This window comes from Musa acuminata, chromosome BXJ3-1, assembly GCF_036884655.1.
Source record: "Musa acuminata AAA Group cultivar baxijiao chromosome BXJ3-1, Cavendish_Baxijiao_AAA, whole genome shotgun sequence".
Taxonomy (NCBI): Eukaryota; Viridiplantae; Streptophyta; class Magnoliopsida; order Zingiberales; family Musaceae; genus Musa; species Musa acuminata.
This window is the reverse complement of record NC_088349.1, coordinates 14,478,609-14,495,740: the sequence shown is the minus strand read 5'-3', so window position 1 is coordinate 14,495,740 and position 17,132 is coordinate 14,478,609. Positions and strand designations below refer to the sequence as shown.

The 17,132-nt window shown below is 35.9% G+C and overlaps 1 protein-coding gene across 1 annotated transcript; it reads left to right on the top strand.

Annotated features, from left to right (window-relative positions):
* Positions 1-716: 716 nt before the first annotated feature.
* On the top strand, positions 717-16,603 carry LOC103998256 (protein EXPORTIN 1A). Its single transcript, XM_009419681.3, has 32 exons — positions 717-1,101; positions 1,794-1,910; positions 2,816-2,908; positions 3,015-3,086; positions 3,270-3,377; positions 3,446-3,528; positions 5,397-5,535; positions 5,658-5,726; positions 5,930-6,007; positions 6,141-6,203; positions 6,315-6,359; positions 6,850-6,954; positions 7,046-7,144; positions 7,847-8,050; positions 8,455-8,514; positions 9,630-9,740; positions 10,342-10,439; positions 10,527-10,635; positions 11,380-11,445; positions 12,007-12,105; positions 12,203-12,283; positions 12,404-12,493; positions 12,928-13,013; positions 13,158-13,238; positions 13,381-13,563; positions 14,769-14,835; positions 14,915-15,025; positions 15,133-15,240; positions 15,333-15,470; positions 15,537-15,674; positions 15,770-15,874; positions 16,072-16,603. The coding sequence occupies exons 1-32, from the start codon at positions 1,006-1,008 to the stop codon at positions 16,192-16,194; spliced, it is 3,225 nt and encodes a 1,074-aa protein (XP_009417956.2). The 5' UTR covers positions 717-1,005; the 3' UTR covers positions 16,195-16,603.
* Positions 16,604-17,132: the final 529 nt, after the last annotated feature.

Here is a 17,132-nt window from a genome sequence, read left to right as displayed (position 1 = left end):
GATGAGTTAGATATAAGATGTTTGGAGATTACAATTTGATGTAGGTCTGAACATTAAATGAGTTAAAAAAAATCAAATTTTTTTTTTTTTGTGATAATGCGACATTGAAAAAACTTGACAATTAAATCAAGATAATTGCTTTAATCTTCGTCGATCAATTCTTACATGACATTGAAAAAACTTGATACGAATTGCTTGATAAAAAATATCATGGAAGACGAAAATAATAAGAGCTTTTTAGACATTTACAACTTCTAATTAAGCGGCAATCTAACTTCAGTTTATTGGATAGACATGTGAAAAGAGTTCTTGCTCATATATGTAACCTTAAAATTGCAAATATGCTATTTCGGAACGTTGGGAGGGTAGACAAGTAAAACCATCTTTTTAATTAATTGACATGTCATACTTCAAAAATCGTGCAACGATCCCATTGAACCGGACCCAAAGCCACGCCCGCGGCGAGCCGAATCATGATTCGGACACACCGTTTCGTGCCTTCAATTCACGAAAACGTGAATCCCATCGGATCCCGAAATGACCGAAACGCCCCCGTTTCCCTTGGATAAGGTCGATTCCGCCGGCAACAGCGTTTTCGTATTTCCCCCCAAACCCCAGTGGCAGTGTCGTTATTCGCTGGCAACGCCGGCCCCGTTTTCATCCCGCGGAACCCCCATGCCCGCTTCCCCTAATCTATATTTCTTTGCGTCCCTTGATCGCTTGGCGACCACCGAACAGGAGCGAAAGCGAGCGAATAAAGAGAGAAAGCAAGAAAGAAGGAGCGACAAAAGGAGAAGACGACGACGAAGAGGAGGGGAAGCTAGCTTTCTCTCTCGGAATCGAATCCCCTAGCGAAGCTCACGAGGATAGAAGAGCTAGGGTTTGGGAGACTTCCCGCTTTGCCCTCTCCTCTTCGCCCCTTGTTTCTAGATTCTTCCACAGTTCCAGGGCTCTTCGTCGGTGCTTTTTCTAGGATTTGGCCGCTGGATCTTGGGGTGTGGTCCAATGGCGGAGAGGTTGAGGGATTTGAGCAAGCCGATTGATGTTCCCCTCCTTGATGCGACCGTGGCCGCGTTCTATGGGACGGGATCTAAGGAGGAGGTCGGTTTCTCTCCTCGTCCGCGGCGTTCTCTTTGGTTCTGTTACTTTCGCTTTTGGTCTTCGCTTGTTTATTTAGGGGTTTGGGTGAGGGTTTGCTGCTGTTGGGTGGGTGTTTGGTGGCCTTTGGGTTTTTCTAGGGTTTTGGATGGTTGTGGGGTTTGATCGTCGGCGTATCGATGAAAAGTAGCTACTTTGTTTTCTGGTTAAATATCGTAACCTGACATGGTCTGATTCAGATAAAAAATGTCACTCCTTTCTTTGCTTTTGTTTGAATGGTTTCTTGCGATAGTGCATTGATTGTGTGGTTTTCCAATCCATTTATTTGATTGTTTTCTGGTTAAATGTCGTAACCTGACAGGGTCTGATTCAGGTAGAAAATGTCACTCCTTTCTTTTCTTTTGTTTGATTGGCTTCTTGCAATAGTTCACTGATTGCGTGGCCTTCCAATCCTAGTTATTTGATTGTTTTAGGTGGGAAAAATGTGTGTATATGCTGCAGTGTGGCTGTCACACTGTTTGAGTATTGCAGCGAGCATTTGTGGAGTGTTATAAATTGTAACTCTTCTTGGTTGGTTAAACATGGCCCTAAGGGCTAGGTGTGGCTTTCTGAATTTTAACCTGTGTAATTACCTTCTGTTATTTGTTTCTTTTATGTGCAAGCTCAGCTGATTTCTGGCTTCCAATTGGTGACAGCGGTCAGCTGCAGATCAGATTCTACGGGAATTGCAGAACAACCCTGACACCTGGCTGCAAGTGGTTCACATTCTGCAGAATTCACAAAGCTTGAACACTAAGTTTTTTGCACTTCAGGTTAGCTGGAAACAGTTATGTGCCTCTTTGATAGTATTATCTTTTCGATATAATGATATAAATCTGAACGTCATGGGTCAGAGAGTCACTCTGGTATGCAAAGTGCACAATAGTTGACTATCTTATCCAGCTATTTAAAAGGCAATGCCTGTCAATCCTAAGATGATGGCATTTGCAGTTCTCCATAAATGTCAATAAGTTGCTACATGATAGGACACTGTATATTATTGTGCTGGTCTCCTAAGAATGAGATATAGATATTAGCTAATTATATCCATTGAAAAGAATGCAAGGATAAGAAATGGTGATGACATTTGTAGTAATTTTTCTAATAGGGACATTGATCTAGTGTGTACTCAATTGAATTTTACCTTGAAGCAGCAACAGTTTGGATGTTTGAGATCTGTAAAACGACCCACAAATGGCAAAACATTTTTATGGATGTTCTGTTTGAAGCACACAAAATGAAGCCCACAATTGGGTCTGTTGCAGATGTCCCAAATGGATCGAAAGTCAACCTGATAGTCTCGCCACATTCTTTAGGTTCCAATACGATATGGTGCTGACAGGTGTGTACATGGACAATATCATGTGCTGCATATTAACGGAAAAAAAATTCCGACTATTAACTTTTAGTAGATTCTTGCTCTCATTAGTGTTTGTATTCATTTTTTCACATTAATTGTCTGGGAAGTGTACATTTTGATGTGTTCTGAAACAAACTTGGGTTCAGATTATCCTGACTGGACTAAAAAAATTTCTAACCATTGGTAGATGTAATTCTAATTTTTTACTCTTATAATTTGTTTGTATTTCCTATGTTTCTGTCATCTAATATCACTAGTAAAACTCTTGTAATTTGGAGCATTATAAATAGTCATTTTTTAATTAAAAAAACCTTTTAGGTACTAGAAAGTGTCATTAAGTACAAATGGAATGCCTTGCCAGTCGAGCAGCGTGATGGAATAAAGAATTATATATCTGATGTGATTGTACAGGTAACTGTGGTTCTGTTTGCTGGCATGTATGCATAGTCATTTTTCTTTATGATTTATGTTATAACTGGTTCATCTGGTTTTTGGACATCTTTGCCCATTCAATCAGCTTTCTAGTAGTGAAGTTTCCTTTCGGAAGGAGCGGCTGTATGTCAATAAGCTTAATGTCATATTGGTGCAGGTAATGCCCCTGATTTTTCATATTTGTATTTGCACAATCTTCTGGTTGAAACCAGTAACCGTTAGCCTTTCTGTTTATATTGCCTGATTTCGATCTTCTTTGGCACAATGCATTAGGAGCATGGATTGAGAAAACTAGGTTGTGTTTTCTCTTTTTTGATTGTCTGTATTTCCTAAAGAGTAGGTCTTAAAGCATGAGTGGCCAACCAGATGGCAGAGCTTCATTCCTGATCTTGTTTCAGCTGCAAAGAGTAGTGAAACAATCTGTGAAAATTGCATGGCTATACTAAAGGTATGTCTCCTTTTCAGTATTGGTTTCAATATTAAGAATATAGACTAAAATAGTTGTCAATTGTGCAGCTTTTAAGTGAAGAAGTTTTTGATTTCTCAAGAGGAGAGATGACTCAGCAAAAGATAAAGGAACTTAAGCAGTCTTTGAATAGGTATGTTTGATCTGATCTATGTGCCTTATCATAGTGTTTATGTGGTTTTTGTACTCGTTGGTCAGCTCTACTAAAAGAATTGTGTCCTCTTACTTAATGTTTTTGTATGATTAATGAATTTTGGTGTTATCTTATTCCAGTAATATAGGTTACAGTCATGACTCCTTTGATCTGCTTTCTGAATATTTTCATTGCTTGATTAAATTGAGTTATTGAAACTTTGATGTGTTGTGATTATTTTAATGACGAAAATATTGTAAGACTCGGGATAGGATCAGAATCTATTACAAATTAATTTAAAACAGACAATTTATGAAATTTGTGTATACACAAGACAAACATAAAATAGAAGTGGGAATATAATGATATTGTTTGAAAGGATTCTTTTATCTTTAGAGTTACTAAATATTTTCTATAATAACAATGATAATATTATGTAATAACTTATCTACATCTAGCTTGGACGATGATGATAAATTCCACGGTGACCCTGATGCTTCTCTAAACGTCATGCATTAACTGTAGAATTGTACAAAAATAAATAAAGAAAAAAAATCTGTGTTTAATGATAAAGCTCAAGATATCGTTATTCTCTGTGCTAACATCTTTGTTTTCCTAGAAGGTCATGATTTAATCCCTCTCCTTTTCTCTCTTTACCTTCTTTTGTATTACATGATTGTGTATCCAAACACAAATAAAGACAAACTAGTATCTTTATTTCTAAGGCGTAATCACAGATTTTCTTTTGGTTATAAATTGTCCAAAATCAGCAAGCTAGTTGAGTTCCATTAACTTTTAACCAGTTCATTGCTCTTTGTCTATATATTTCTTTTGATTCCATGAAATTGGCTAAAATTGCCTAAATCAGCAAAATATATTTGATTTTTACTGATTCAAGCATTCTTCCCTGAGTTCTAATCATGTGACAAAAGATATCCGACGAAGTTGGATCAGCTTGGATGACGCTGGTACTGACCGGGCACATCATGTTGGAATCAGTCAATACCAGAAACTATGGTCCAATGTCAAGAGTTTGCATTGACAGTGCCTTTGGTTCTTTAAACAGAGTCAGCAAGAGAATTTTTGCAGCTACTTATTTTCCATTGTGAGGCATTGGCTTAAGAATTTCTTTGCTGGTATTGCCACTTGGTTAATACCTAGGTTTTATGCTATCTTTTTAGTTGGGTCAGTGATTTTTAGTTGGATCTGTTAATTTTGGAAACTGTAGAAGGCCAGTTCTGATTTTGACACCTGTATTTTCTAAACTCAAGTTCCAAGATGGTCAAGTGCAGAGTGATTTACCCGATCGATGAATAACTGATGGTAAATAAGAGCTTTTTATTTTCAATAAGACTGAGCCTTTTCAACTGGAAAAATTCTCCATGAGCTGCCTTGACCTGAAAATATTCAGAATGGGAACAATGTTTGATGCTGGAAATTGTAGGTTTCCAAGGATTAAATGACAAAATCATTATTAAATTTGAATGCATTTTTTGTTTCTTATATGTTACATTTGGAAAACAGTTGTGTTGTGTTCTTTATTCTTCTATCTAGCAGGAAACTTTGTCGCATTAGTTTGTATTTGGTTGTTGCATGATTCTTTTGGGGGGCTTTTTCTTTCTGTTGTGACACTGGGGTTCATACAGAAGGTATTCCTTTACCATTCTTGCCATATTTTCTATAAATTACTGTTTCTCGTGACCTGTAAAACTAGTGTTCTTGTAATAGGAAAGATTAATATTCTTCAAATATAGTAACATTGTCTTAGCCAATTTCCCAAGGTTTGATGCTGTTCTTTATTTTTGCAATTTGTTGTATTCACTCATATAGTAACATTGTAATTTTTACTTTTTCTGTCTTCAAAACAGTGAATTTCAACTCATCCACGAGTTATGCTTATACGTACTGTCAGCATCACAACGAACAGAGCTTATCCGGGCTACCTTGGCAACCCTTCATGCTTTTTTATCATGGATTCCTCTTGGTTATATATTTGAATCTCCACTGGTTTGTTTGTTGATGACCATAAGCTTCATTTATTGATTTCTTTAGTCCATTTGGTTGATGGTAAAGATATATTTTGGTGTAATTAATGTGAAATTTAGCTTATATATTGTGGTAATTGTCAGCTGGAGATACTCTTGAAATTCTTTCCTATCGCATCATACCGGAACCTTACACTTCAGTGTTTGACAGAGGTACATGTCTGTTATGTTGTTTTAAACTTGTGGTTGATAGTTTCCTTGATGTTACCTTTGATGCGAAGATTGTGCTGTATATTTTCATTTGAAGTGGCATAAAAACACTGCAAGAGATTGCATTTGCAATAGAATCTTAGGCCTTGTCTTTATCTCGTCCGTGCAGCAGTTTTATAACAAGTTAATCTACTACTAATTTACAGGTTGCGGCGCTTCAGTTTGGTGACTTCTATGACATGCAGTATGTGAAGATGTATACAATCTTTATGATACAATTGCAGGTATTTTTATTTTGTTGATCTGTTTTATTTTTAAAATTGTATATCTATTTAACTTTCTTTTTATGGACATTGCTGTCTTGCGTTGTCTATTCTGTACTTCTATTATGTTGAGACTGTTTATTATGATATGTAGACTGTCATCCCACCTGGTACAAATATCTCTGAAGCTTATACAAATGGTTCCAGTGAAGAACAGGTACACTTATTTCCCTTTTTGTTTAATGAGTTGATCTCTTCCTCTCTGCAATTAATTTGTTTCTTTATGATATGCAAATGAACCATGCTAACATTTTTTTTTCTTTTATAGGCTTTCATCCAGAACCTTGCATTGTTTTTTACTTCGTTTTACAAGGCAAGTTGTTTCTTCCTCTTGTTCAACTTCTTGAAACTAATTGTTAGTTGCGTATATGCGAGACATATTTACTTTCGTAGAATTATGATGTTTGTAGAAGTTTATATTATTTAGGAATTGCAATCAAGAGGCTAATCATTGCTTTGTTCTTGTTTAGTTAAAGTCTTGGTTGATATATTATGGCCCTTATTTTGTTGATCATCAGTGAGTGCATCTATTGATATTGTTTTGAATTGAGAAAAAAAAATTTAGTTAGAATTTGGGATATCTTTGTTTTCCAGAATATTGTTTTTGTGGTCATAAAGAGCTTGATGTTTGTGTAACTTCATTTTGAATTATTGTTACTGTCTTCATCCCTGAAATCGCACTGCTGTACCATAGATTTAACAAGAGACTTTGATCACAACATTCCACTGTTAGATTACGAGTATTAATAACAACTTGCTTTTAAAAACCTGTTGCATTAATGGGGCTCCCTTTCCTTTTGCAGTCTCACATACGAGTACTGGAATCTCCTGAAAATAGAGCTGCCTTATTGATGGGCCTTGAGTATCTTATTGGTATCTCATACGTCGATGACACTGAGGTTTTCAAGGTACGATGATACTTTTTTGTAGTATATGATTAAATTATGTGCATTGCCTTGTCACCTATTGTGGTCAACATTTTCTTGAACATATGGGCAGGTTTGCTTGGATTATTGGAATTTACTGGTTCTAGAACTGTTTGAAGCGCATCACAACTTGGACAACCCTGCTGTTGCTGCAGGCTTGATGGGTCTTCAGGTATATCTTCATGGCAATTGATGTTAAACTGTTTCTCTTTATTCATATGCAGTTATTATATAAATTGAGGGGTATTTGTTGTGCTCCTCTTTACTTTATAGCTCAAGATTGAGAAATCCTCTCCTGTTTTTGCATCTAGGTTTCCCTCCCTTGAATCCGAGCAAATATTTTACAGTTACCTAATTAACATTACCTATATATTTCTACTTTTGATATTAGCTATTCCTTTCTTTGTTGTGTTCTGGAAGATGGTTCTTCTATAATGTTATTGTAGGAAAAAATATTGAGTTTTTTGTTGCTTTAGTATGTTTCCTGATCAAGTGTCTCATTGGTGCAAATCTTCATCGTCAAATGAATGGATGCTGGATATTTTACATAAATATGTTTGAGGTTTTACTTTATTAATGTCCTTAAAGCTGGTTTCAGCATTGTTTTTGTTACTCTCATGATACTTATAAGCAAAATAGATACATGGTGATTCTAGTTCAATTGCAGTAGTATCATTTTGAAATTGATAAGCTATTATTCTATCTTGATGTCTTGTGTTTTCAACTCAAGCATATATAATTCTAGATCCAGTGTGATCATATATCCCCTGTTGTTTATCTACATGCATAGTCAATTTGTTCTCGTACATCATCATTTTGCTTGATGCCTTTTTTAAGACTGTTTTTACCATGACATAGCTTATGGTTTCTTCAGGCTACACTGATACCAGAGATGGTTGATGGCCTTGGTTCACTGCTTCTGCAGAGGCGGCAACTTTATTCAGGTCCATTATCAAAGTTAAGAACGCTCATGATTTGTCGTATGGCTAAACCAGAAGAGGTTTTGATTGTTGAGGATGAAAATGGAAATATTGTTCGTGAAACTATGAAAGACAATGATGTGCTTGTTCAATATAAGGTTTGTGCTGGATTCCTTTTCTGGAGAATATAACAATATCTCTCATTTTCTTCACTTGACATATGCATCTGCTTGACTCCGAAACTTCCTTTGTAGCCCTTTTCCTTTTTTGTGAACACTGAAACATTTAATCTTTATCAATGTTTGCCTGTTTATTTTGGTGTAGGTTGTTTGTTTAAAAGCAAAATTGGATTCTTGGTTTAACATAGTCATCGAATATCCTTTAATTTAGTGTTTAAATAAATGGGTTAGGCTTTTTATATCAAAATGCACTGCTACTGTAGAGGACAAACTTACTGTAAAACTGTCTTTTCTGGTATCTTAATTGGTTTTCTGGTATCTTAATTGCCATTGTTTTAAATTTACTTTGACTTGCTTACAATTAATTTGATTCACTATTGCAGATCATGAGGGAAACACTTATATACTTGTCACACCTTGATCATGAGGACACAGAACAACAGGTACATCCTGATCTTGCTTTATCCTTGTTAATTTTTGACTATGTACAAGAAGTGTTTTGAACTATTTTCTGGCAATGCTTGTGTTATACTTGCAACCTGTCTCTTTCATATGTGTGCTTGTTACTACCATGAGTTACAGAAATTTGTATTTACTGTTAAAAGATTACCTAAGGTCTACTTCACAGCTGGGCATCAGCAAGTTATGTCATACATACATTTAGATTGGTGAACTGTAAACGTCAACACAGTTCTTATTTCATATCTTACATTACTTGTTAAACAATGTTACTAAAGATGTGAAGTATATGGACAAAAGTCCTAGTGCCCAGTCCATCCAAAATTGTTGGCTACATTTATCGGTCAATCTTGGTGACTAATCACAGTTTACTATTTTTACTGACGGTCATATCTGTGCTTGGGCCATAACTTGATTTTGGGGCATGACATGATCTCTAAAGAGGAAAATGAGCTCTGAAACATCAACAACTTTTGGTTTGTAAGTGAAGGGTTCCAGAAGAAGTGGATAAGATTACAGTGCAGCAACATTTACCATGTCCTATTCATGTAGATTGCTGAAATAAACATGAATTATGAAATTTGTCTATGTTTGTGGATATTATACAGACAACACCGTGGATACTCCTAGTCCGCTGCAGTGGGTCTTGAAGTATATCATTTTCTCATTCGTATCTGGTTTTTGATAGGTTTTGTTGAGTTGTAGTTGACTAAATGATACTAAAACTACTATTCTTGTAGAGAAAAAATTATGCTAGTTGAACAGGTTTTGCTAACTATTACTATATCTAGTTCAGTTAAGAGCTTATTTCACATGCCATCTGGCTTTGTGACTGCAAGAATCTTGTCCTCAAAGCCATTACGGTTCGTAATTGGTTGTGATCTATAGAAGTGCTATAATTTTTTGTTTACAATTGGTCTTGCTTTTCAAATTCTTAGGGTGTAACTATCCAATTTTTGCAGTTAAAATATGCAAGTTATTGGATATTTATGTTTTCCTTTTAATTATACTTTATTCGTGTATAACTTCATTGCTTGAAATTGTCCAACCATCTTTACTAATAGCAAATTGATCCATGCATAATTTCTTTGACTTGCAGATGTTGAAGAAGTTGAGTAAGCAATTGAGTGGGGAAGAGTGGTCTTGGAACAACTTAAACACATTGTGCTGGGCTATTGGATCAATATCGGGTTCAATGATGGAGGAGCAGGTACTTTTCCTGATGATGCTCATACTTATTGGTGAATGTAAACATAGACTTAGAGGAATTTAGTTAATTCTGTCTGTCATTTTTGTGTAATTAGCTGTTTTTTGTTGGTAAATGACGTCCACTGTTTTGTTGGAAGGCTTAAATTCTTGGCTGAAGTTTGGATCCATTTTTAGGTTTCATCAGGTATTGTAAATGTTATGACATGATTATTTGTCAGAAGATGTGGTGAGACCAGACAATGAACTTATGTCTTGTGCAAGATATTTATGATCAACCACACATGTTAGGGTTGATAAATTTTCTTTTTGACAGTGGACACATGGTTCTTAAGATCAGAATCCTTAGCTGCAGTGTTATGTGAGATCTGTCTCTTAAATTTATTAAGTATTCTGCAAAATTTAACATGGTTGGCATAGTTTTTTGTTTTTGCTTTCTTATGTTTATTTCAGATCTTTATAGGATAGTTAAGCTTCACCTTGTCTAGATTTGCAATTCTCATCTGTTTTTACTTACTTTCTATTGTCAATAATTCTTTTATATGGTTTATGGCATATGAAATAACTAATGATTATTAAATTTCTAATGGTTTTGATGTTGCCAGGAAAATAGATTTTTAGTAATGGTCATTCGTGATTTGCTGAATCTTTGTGAAATTACGAAAGGAAAAGATAACAAAGCTGTGATCGCTAGCAATATCATGTGAGCAAACACTTCTGTTCTATTATCTTTTGGCGGCATCGGTAATTTTGGTTTTTAACCCATTTAATTGCGTGGTATAAATTTTAGGTATGTTGTAGGACAGTATCCGAGATTTCTCCGAGCCCATTGGAAATTTCTTAAAACAGTTGTGAATAAGTTGTTTGAGTTTATGCATGAAACTCATCCAGGAGTTCAGGTACATCTTTTGCTTATTGTTTATTATCTTCTTGAGATATTTGATTACTGCTATGCCTTAATGAGTCCAATAGGTTTGGAAAAGATTGTTTGGGCTGTGGAGCAGAATATATGTTGAACACTGTTCAAAAGAAAGATAATTCACATTTTAATCCTTGGGTTTTAAACATGTTTGTCTTGTGAAAATGCTAGGTACTGATTTTGTAGTAACAAGCAAATGCCACCAAACTTTTAACTTAATAATTATAATTGCGTAAAATGTGTGTGTGTGTTTTTTTTAATTTGCTACAAACAGCTTAGGTTCATGATGCAAATGGTAAATCTAAATTTCTTTTGAGATGGCTGATTTATGTTAGGTTAATATGGTAGAATCTTGTAGAGGTTTTAATTGAGGTTTTGGTTTTTGCCCCATTGTCTGAAGCTGAAAGTAGGAGCTGATCAGCTTGTGCTTCAACTGGCAGAATGCTGGAACTAACAGAACTCTAGTTCCTGGTTACTTTAAGCCAAAGAACCAAAGTCTATTATTCTTATCTTCCACTTAGGCGATTGGTTTATGCCAAACAACTAAGTCCATGAATCCTATCAGCTATATAAGTACTTGCATATATGTTTCCAGTTAGCTGTTTTGACTAATACTGGTTTCACTAAATTTGGTTTTCCAACTACATATCAATGATCGCATAATTTGATGTGTCCTATGATTTTGCCCTCTTGTGCTACATACTGAACTTTGTTTTATTTCCAGGACATGGCTTGTGATACTTTTCTGAAAATTGTCCAGAAATGTAAGCGTAAGTTTGTGATCACCCAGGTAAGCTGACCTTTGCTTATCAACAACGAGTTATGGCAGTAACTCTCCTTTTGTACTTATGAACACTTTTCTAGTTGATATTATCTTTTTCTAATTTAAACTACTCTGCTATAGTGGGTGGTATGGAGATAGTGGAACTCTTTTTTTGTTTTTTTGTTTGGTGGTGAGGGGAGGGGTTCAGATCTTCAGCAGTCCAATAACTTTTGAGAAGTATTATTTGTTTCCTGATTTGGCATGCCAATTTGGTGACATCACCTGCTTTCTTGGTTGGCTTACTTTGTCTGGTCATGATGCTTGGGCCCCTCTGTATCTAAAGTTCTCTGGAGATTGTGGAATTTTTGTTAAACTTTATGAAACTGTACCACTCAGCCGTTTTTTTAATTTTAATAAGGAATCCTAATGTGAGTTCAGGTGCATGGATAATTTGCTGGGGGTCCAAATCATTTCTTTAATGGGCTTTAGTAGTCATAGAGTTCAGTCATCATCAAAGATACTCTATTAGCATGACCTTAGATTCTGCAAGCATTTATCTTATGGTAAGAATGTTTTTTGAGGATACAGGTAGGAGAGAATGAGCCATTTGTTTCTGAACTTCTGTCGAGTCTACCAAGTACTGTTTCAGATCTTCAGCCTCACCAGATTCACTCATTTTATGAATCCGTAAGAATAACAATTAATACTCTCATCAAACTATTGTTCTGATCAATTTTAACAGAATTTTGTAGATTCATAAATGTTCTATTGTTTCTGAATGCAGGTTGGCCATATGATTCAAGCAGAACCTGATCCTTCTAAGAGGGATGAATATTTGAGAAGGTTAATGGATCTTCCAAATCAGGTAAGTACGAATTCTTTTCAAACTTTTCAAGTTTTTAGTCATATGCTAATAAGTAACAACATATTTGTATTTTGTACCATACCTAGTGGTGTCCTTACTGCAATGTATGATTATTTGTAGAAATGGGCTGAAATCATTGGACAAGCAAGTCTTAGTGTTGATGTCCTGAAAGATCAAGATGTCATAAGAGCAGTTCTTAATATATTGCAGGTACCTGCAGAAAAATCTTTTTTATTTTTCAATTAGCAAATGACAGTCTGATTAATCAGTACCAAAATTTACATGCTATGTTGGTTCAAAGTTAGTGTTGCATTATTCATATTGCTTATTTTCTAAGGCAATAGTCTCTCTATTGACGTGTAATTTGTGTTTATTCTTTTTTCAAAAGATTCATTTTTTTATTCATATCCTAATTTGGACCTTACTGTCTTCAAAGAACATGCTGTAGAAGTCCTTGCTTTCTTGCATAATGTCTGATAACTAATTGTTAGTTTCTATTATGTCTTGTGATACGTAGAAATCTATAATCGTACTTCTAATGCGTTTGACTACTTGCAGAAATGACTAATACTAGTGACATATAGCTATTAGTAGCATTTGTTGTAACATGTTTCTAATTTTGTGTGTTTGGTGATGCTTGGCAGACAAACACAAGTGCTGCTAGTTCTCTTGGGACATATTTCTTTCCACAAATATCTCTGATATTCTTGGACATGCTTACTGTATACAGGTGGACATTCTTTAATCTTTTGTGGTTTTATATGAAAATACAGGGAATTAGAACTTTCTTTTCCTATGTCACCCACATAAGCCTGCTTTAATCAATTTTTGCTTAAATGTTACAGACCTGATAATATATGATTCTTCTTTACAGAATGTACAGTGAGTTAATATCTAGTAGTATAGCTGAAGGAGGGCCCTTTGCGTCAAAAACATCTTTTGTGAAGCTTTTGCGGTATGGTTTAACAGTTTGCTTGTTGTCTTGCTGCCAATTTGCTGCCAATTAATTTTTCTGATTATTTAGGCCTTTTAAATCTATAGGGAAAATGTTTATTAAAATCTTTAAAGAATCTATGTTCATTTTAATATAATAACAGATCTGTGAAACGGGAGACACTCAAGCTAATCGAGACATTTGTAGACAAGGCTGAAGATCAGCCACATACTGGAAGGCAGTTTGTGCCACCAATGATGGATCCTGTTCTTGGTGACTATGCTAGAAACCTGCCAGATGCCAGGGAATCTGAAGTTTTGTCACTCTTTGCAACAATTATAAACAAGTATGTATAAGCTCCAGAAAATTTTCCATATGTTCATGTTTATCTATTATTGCAAAACACGTACTTTATATTCATTTTTTTGGTTAAGATATTAGAGATCAATGTTTCATAAGGAGTGCCGGACTAATTGTTTCTGCATCCACACGGCTTCAATATGCACACACATGTTTTATGCTGAACTTTTTGGACTTTATGAGTTAAACTTTCATCGAGTAATAGTTCTAGGAAATAAGGACATGCTGAGAGTGCCTTTATGGAGTTTGCTATGTTTTGTTCAGGATCTTGGGATAACCATGATGGTGCATTCTAGATGTACTGATTTTCATATCGGTTAACTAGTTCCGGTTGCAGAATGCCATATTAGTACCAGTCAGAACATGGTGGATCCTATCTGTTTTGGCCATTGTTTTTGTGTCTCAGCTGGTTTTACCTGCCAAAACATTGCTTTCTTCAAGCACCATGTAGGCATCAAATGAGTCTGCATGTGCATCTCTTGCAGAATGCATCCTATGTGGCATTACTTGTCTCCACTGTGTGCCTTGGGCTTCCGGATATTCAGTTATTTTGTTTACTTTAGATAAGTCGGTTCTTTAGTACATTGATCACCAAGTCTTTGAGGAAATCACATGTTCCACGAGAATTTTCAAATATAGAAGCAGAGTGCATTTACCCAGTCTGACATTGATTCAGTGACTGGGGGCAGAAATTCCCTCTGAGGTAGCTGATTGATCACATTGGAGTTTTTTCCCCTGCAGATGAGCTTAAAAAATGCTATCTCATCTATTAATCATGTGGGTTCAGTGTCTGGGGGCAGAAATTCCCTCTGATGATAGTGATGAGCTTAAAAAGGATAGAATCATTTTTATGTTAAATGCAGAAAAAATAATAACGATGATATGTATATCATTTAGGTCATGAATGATTCAATGATCTTGAATTCTAACTTTAGTATGCATGTTGTGTGGCACTATGGCTCTTAGTTATGGAATGAATTCAGTGATGGATAAATTTAGTTGCTAGATTGTTCTTAAAATTTGAAGCTCAAGAACTGCATTTCTTAGTTCAATCTTCTGTTAATAATTTATAATGATTATTTACAATAGAATTGATCCGCATCTATGTCCAATACACCTACATTATTGTTATCAGTGCATCAACTTCCTGGTTTCCTATCTTTATGCTCATATTGAACTCCGCTCATGCAGATATAGAGGTGTCATGATGGAGTATGTACCTCGCATATTTGAAGCTGTTTTTCAGTGCACGCTTGAGGTGAGGAGTATGAACTTCAGATACTTTTGCAGATGTTAGAGTTTGTTTCATTCTGCTGCAAACTTCAACGTTGTTTCAGATGATCACCAAGAATTTTGAGGATTACCCAGAACATCGCCTCAAGTTTTTCTCTTTACTGCGTGCAATTGGTACTCACTGTTTTCAAGCTTTAATTCAACTCTCAAGTCAGGTGAGCAATGATTTCATTATTTATCTATTTGGATATGTCATATTACATGCCCATCTGCATGGCTTATACTTTATGGTTTCATTTCGTGTATTTCTGTTATATGTCAGCAATTGAAACTTGTGATGGATTCAATCATCTGGGCTTTTCGGCATACTGAAAGGAATATTGCTGAGACTGGACTTAGTCTTTTGTTAGAGTTGCTGAAGAACTTCCAGGTTTGGCAGATGTTCCAAATTAGGACAGCTTTCTGATATATTGCTGAGACTGGCCGGCCTTAGTCTTACCATCTGATACGATTTATTGTCAGGTTTCGGAGTTCTGTAACCAATTCTATAGAACATACTATTTGACAATCGAGCAAGAAATTTTTGCTGTCCTGACAGATACATTCCACAAGCCTGGCTTTAAGTTGCATGTTATAGTGCTTCAGCATTTGTTTTGTTTGGTAAGAAGTAAATACATTATTACCTTTTTTGCATGGTCTATTCACTGAATTTTGGTTATACTTCAGGTTGATTCTGGTGCATTAACAGAGCCCCTATGGGATGCTTCTACAGTTCCATATCCATATGCAAATAATACAGTATTTGTTCGTGATTACACCATAAAACTATTAGGATCATCTTTTCCAAATATGACGACACCAGAGGTAAAGATGAGATTCTAATCCTGTTATATGTTATGCTATCCTGTTTATTTTCACTGAAAGCTTGTTGCTGAATAACAGTGCTTTTCTTTTTCTAGATAACTCAATTTGTTGGTGGATTATTTGAGTCAAGAAATGATCTTCCAACCTTCAAGAACCATATACGAGATTTTCTTGTGCAATCAAAAGAGTTCTCTGCTCAGGTATTGCTAGTGTGACTAATGCTGAATACTGTTGCACTTCTTTGTGGGTTTAGAACACAATTCATGGTGTATTACCATAGAAGAAGATGCAGTGTTAGTCTATCATATTGCCTCTAGCAGCTGCTGAAAACTTCATACAAGGTGTATGGCTTCTGTGTACAAGGATGTTGCTCATCACAAAACTTTTTATGCCACAGGACAACAAGGATCTTTACGCCGAGGAGGCTGCAGCGCAAAGAGAACGTGAACGTCAGAGAATGTTGTCGATCCCCGGGCTAATTGCCCCAAACGAGCTACAGGATGAGATGGTGGATTCATAGTGTCCGGAGGTGTTGCAGTGATAATTACAAGTTTGGTTTTTTTTTTTTTTTTTTTTGTTTCCTCGTTTTCGATTCGGATGGGTGCCTCACATATCATTTGGCCGATTTCCTGGCCAAAAGTAGATGGGAGGCTTTCTCAATTTCTAATTTGATTTCATGGGAAGTTAAAAAAGGAGGTGGTCTGTCAAAGCGAGAGCTGTTAGGACTGCTGGTGATGCTTGCAGGTTCGTACGAAATTGTCTGGTTGAAGTAGCGGCAGCTTCTTGGAAGAATGAATGTATTTCCTAATATAGGGGGAAGGGTGGGGGGAGTTGGTGTGTAGGGGCAGTTTCTTGGCTTAATGTATTTGCTAATATAGGATGTTTTGACCCATCAGTAGTGGTGTCATACAATGTGGTTTTTTTTTTTACTGCGCATCTTTATAAGCAACAGGAGCATTATCGTTTGACATAGCGCTCCTCCTGTATGATTAGCATCCTCCTCGTTTGTTCCCCGTCAAGATGTAATCGAGTACCAGTCGTTGGAGGTGAACGAACTCTCTCACCTTGGGCGATGGCCACCGACCAAAAGCCTGCCACCATTTCAATTCATGACGTCCTCGTAATCTTTTCTAATACCCAGACTGGCCATCGTAACGAGTCCTAATGCTGTAATATTTTATTTATTTTAGATTTTTTTTTCAAAATACCCTTTCAATTAACCCTTTGTCAGGTTTTATTAAAAAGGAGTTAATCTTTTTTTTTTTTTTTTTTTTTATTTTGGTTGACTGGTTCGAAATCAACTAGACCCGTCAACCCGGGTTGTAGATTCCAGATTCCATGGATCCGACGGAATTGAACCACTGAAATCCATTTTTGGTTCGGTTCGATTCTAAACCATCGTACCTTCATATCGAACCGTACTTACCATATAGCTAGCTGTTGGGAAGACCAGACCGT

Excerpts from the sequence above, each read along its gene's own strand:
- LOC103998256 (XM_009419681.3), top strand. The coding sequence starts at position 1,006 with ATGGCGGAGAGGTTGAGGGATTTGAGCAAGCCGATTGATGTTCCCCTC. Across the intron at positions 6,955-7,045 it reads ATGACACTGAGGTTTTCAAG|GTTTGCTTGGATTATTGGAA; the intron begins GTACGATGATAC and ends ACATATGGGCAG. Across the intron at positions 15,875-16,071 it reads CAAAAGAGTTCTCTGCTCAG|GACAACAAGGATCTTTACGC; the intron begins GTATTGCTAGTG and ends TTTATGCCACAG.